Source organism: Carassius auratus, unplaced genomic scaffold (assembly GCF_003368295.1).
Source record: "Carassius auratus strain Wakin unplaced genomic scaffold, ASM336829v1 scaf_tig00214790, whole genome shotgun sequence".
Lineage (NCBI taxonomy): Eukaryota > Metazoa > Chordata > Actinopteri > Cypriniformes > Cyprinidae > Carassius > Carassius auratus.
The window spans coordinates 630,104-633,460 of NW_020527805.1; the positions used below are offsets into that span (position 1 = coordinate 630,104).

Genomic DNA, 3,357 nt, shown 5'->3' on the forward strand with positions numbered 1-3,357 from the left:
CAGTAAAAACAGTAATATTGTGATATATTATTAAAGTTTAAAACAACTGTTTTCTATTTGAATATATTGTAAAATGTAATATATTCCTGTGAAGCAAAGCTGATTTTTCAGCATAATTTCTCCGGTCTTCTGTGTCACATTATCCTTCAGAAATCAATCTAATTATTAATGTAGAAAACAATTCATATTTTTATGGAAACCATGACACATTCATTGATGAATAGAACATATATACAATAGCTTTGTGTATTGGCATGTTGCTAACATGATACTCTAATAAGCATAAACATACATCGAACACACATTTTTTTGATAAAATATTAATACATTTTAATAGTGTATATTTATAGTTATAGTTATATATTTCTTGTTCCTTTATTTTCAACCTAAATCCATTGGTATATAGATTGAATTTGAAGGTTATTTTATAATTTAGTTACAGTATCTAACATTTCATTTTGTCTTTTTTTTTTTTTTTTTTTTTGTTCTTTTAAAAATATTACTATTTATGTTTCATTTGTTTTTCAGATTCAGTTTAGTTCTATTATTTATTTATTTATTTGCAGTTAAAAATTACATTCCTTTGACTTGAACTATACACACACACACACACACACACACACGGTGTTGGGGGTAATGCATTACAAGTAAGATTACTTTTTTCAAGTTTTATTTTTACTTTAACTATAATAACTTTGACTACACTGCACTGGTCTTATTTGCAGCTCATGGATCATAATGTGAGTGAAGTAGTTTTGTGTAGATGCGGGGTGTGTGTGTGTGTTTTAAAGAGTGTAATGGAAATGTTAATGATTCCTGTAAAAGCAAGCAGTGCTGTTATAGTAATAACTCTCTCTTTCTTTTCTGCTCCTCCTCAGCCCTCCACAGGGGCTTTTCGCAGGATCTTCACACTCTGTTGTGTCTAATGGAATTGAGTCTGCCAGTGTCTTTACAGCCAAGTTAAAGTCTATCTTGACTACCTAAACTGTCCTTAAAACATCCTGTTCAAGTTTACAAACCACACAGAGAAAAGGAGATTGTCAAGTGTAAATATAATGAAACCTGCATTACATTCTTAGTTTTATTTGGTATTGTATCATTACTGTAATGCATCAGGACATTATATTTTTGAGTTGTTGTTTTTTAACTGCTCATTGTGATCCTTATTAATCCATGGTGATCCTCATTAATTATCAAAAATACAGCATTATATTACATATACATTTAATCATTTAGCAGATGCATTTATCCAAAGTGACTTACACATGAGGAATACAAGAAGCAATTTACTATAAAATTATAAATATAAAAAGTTTTAAAGTAATAGAAAAAAGCTTTATTCTAAATATTCATAATTTTAAGACAACATAACAAACACTTTACAGGTAATAAAGTTGGTTAACATTGGTTGACTACATCTACAGCATTTATTAAGCTTAATGTTAATTTCAACATCTACTGACACATTACTAAAATCAAAATGTGTCTCTGTTAATATAATTTAATTCACCTGAGCTAACATGAACTAAATATGAACAGTTGGGTTTTTTATTAACTAAGTTTAACAAATATTAATGAGTATTGAGTATTTAATTGGTAGTTCATTTTAGTTAATGATTAACTAAAGTTAGATAATGGGACCTTATTGTAAAGTGTTAACAAACATTCTCTAGATGAATAAGTAGTTTTATTTTTCTTCTTTTAATATATTATTATTGTTGGCATGAATGTATTTGTTTATTTATTTAAAAAACAATTCCTCCCACTGGTTTTTGAAGTAAAATATGGCTTGTACATATGTTTAGATTAATTGTGATGCCTTTAAGCTGTCAACAGACCTTCCTAACACATTCTTTAGAAGGAATAAAGCACAACCATATTTTACTTCAATTATGCGAACCATAGCAAGCATTAGAAAATGCAAGGCCCAAGTGTTTTTTTCACATACATGTTCATGTTAGCTGTTGCAGTTTGTGTGTCTGTGTGCATATGTGTCTTCTGTGGAGGCGGGGTCGGGGTGTATACAATGCTATTGGGGCCTGGAAGGGGTGTGTGGGGGTGAAAGTGTGGCCTCTCTGTCATTGGCCCTGGGCCTAATGTCACATTATGCATCTCATTGTGTCTTTGTGATGCTGAGGAGTATAAATACAGCCCTGCCAGTGTCCACACACACTCATTCCTCCTGCAGACCTACAAACTGAATCCTCAGAGAAAGAAGCTGCATTCTAGGTTGACTTTTTAAACTTCGAGCAAGTGGATTGTTCTTGAGAAGACTGCACGTTCTCATCCAAGACTTCGCGTAAACAGTTATAAGATGGATTCTGATGCAAGTTCCACATGCAGTCGGTCTTCTTCACCCGAGCTGGCTGTGGACTCCAGCTTTTTCTCCAACAAAGTGTTTCAGGCGTACTGCACAGATAGAGAAACAGGGCAGTCCAGGTCTGAAAAGCTATCACAGAACACCGGATCTGGTGGAAAGAGCCCCGCACAGGCCGATCTCTCCAAAGACGACCTGCAAGATCTACGACTCAAAGTGAACAGCCGCGAGCGCAAACGCATGCACGACCTCAACCAGGCCATGGACGGGCTTCGAGAGGTGATGCCCTATGCACAGGGCCCATCCGTACGTAAGCTTTCCAAAATCTCCACCCTGCTTCTAGCCAGAAACTACATCCTCATGCTGTCCAGCTCTCTGGAGGAGATGAAGAAGCTAGTAGGTGACGTTTATGGAGCCAGGAGTCAGAGTCACTCGGCTAGACGGGTTCTACAACCAACTTCGGCTGCTCCGGCATCCCAGTTACAGCTGCTTTCACTTGCTCCATCTCTGCACTCTCTGGTGGGCAACAACACCATGCCGACAGTGGGCCAAGCCCCTCATTCTCCACCCACGGCTGGGTATCTGGGTTTCCCTGCTCCACCTCTTCCCAGCCTTCTGAAAGACCCTATGCATCTCTCCAGCGGCTACAGGCATTTTCCCGGCATGCCATGCCCATGCTCCCTCTGCCAGCCTCTCCCTGCTTCCACAGCCAGCCTGCACAGCCTCTCCATGGGGAAGTGATTCAGGCGAGGGTCAGGCTCCAGGCTGGAGAAGGCCGAATTTAAAATACAGACTCGAAAAGAACTGAAAACATCTGGATGTGTTGCTAAATGTGTTGTATACTTTGTAAATGTCATGTACAGAATTTCTTTTCAAACAAGCTGCTGCTATTTTTTTATCAAAGAATGTTTTTTTTTTTTTTTACTGTTATAGCATTTTTGAATAGTCACTGTATAAACATATGTGCTTCTTTGTAGCAAAATGACAAATGAAAATGTATAGTTTTGTTTCTTAAATTAAACATCTATTATTGTAATATC

At 36.5% G+C, this 3,357-nt stretch overlaps 1 protein-coding gene across 1 annotated transcript; it reads left to right on the top strand.

Moving 5' to 3' along the window:
- Positions 1-2,175: 2,175 nt before the first annotated feature.
- Positions 2,176-3,357, top strand: LOC113092952 (oligodendrocyte transcription factor 3-like). The gene has a single exon (XM_026258750.1). It carries the CDS (start codon positions 2,315-2,317, stop codon positions 3,056-3,058), a length of 744 nt encoding a protein of 247 aa, XP_026114535.1. The 5' UTR covers positions 2,176-2,314; the 3' UTR covers positions 3,059-3,357.

Bases quoted from the DNA above. Each gene is read 5' to 3' on its own strand.
- LOC113092952 (XM_026258750.1), top strand. From the start codon at position 2,315: ATGGATTCTGATGCAAGTTCCACATGCAGTCGGTCTTCTTCACCCGAG.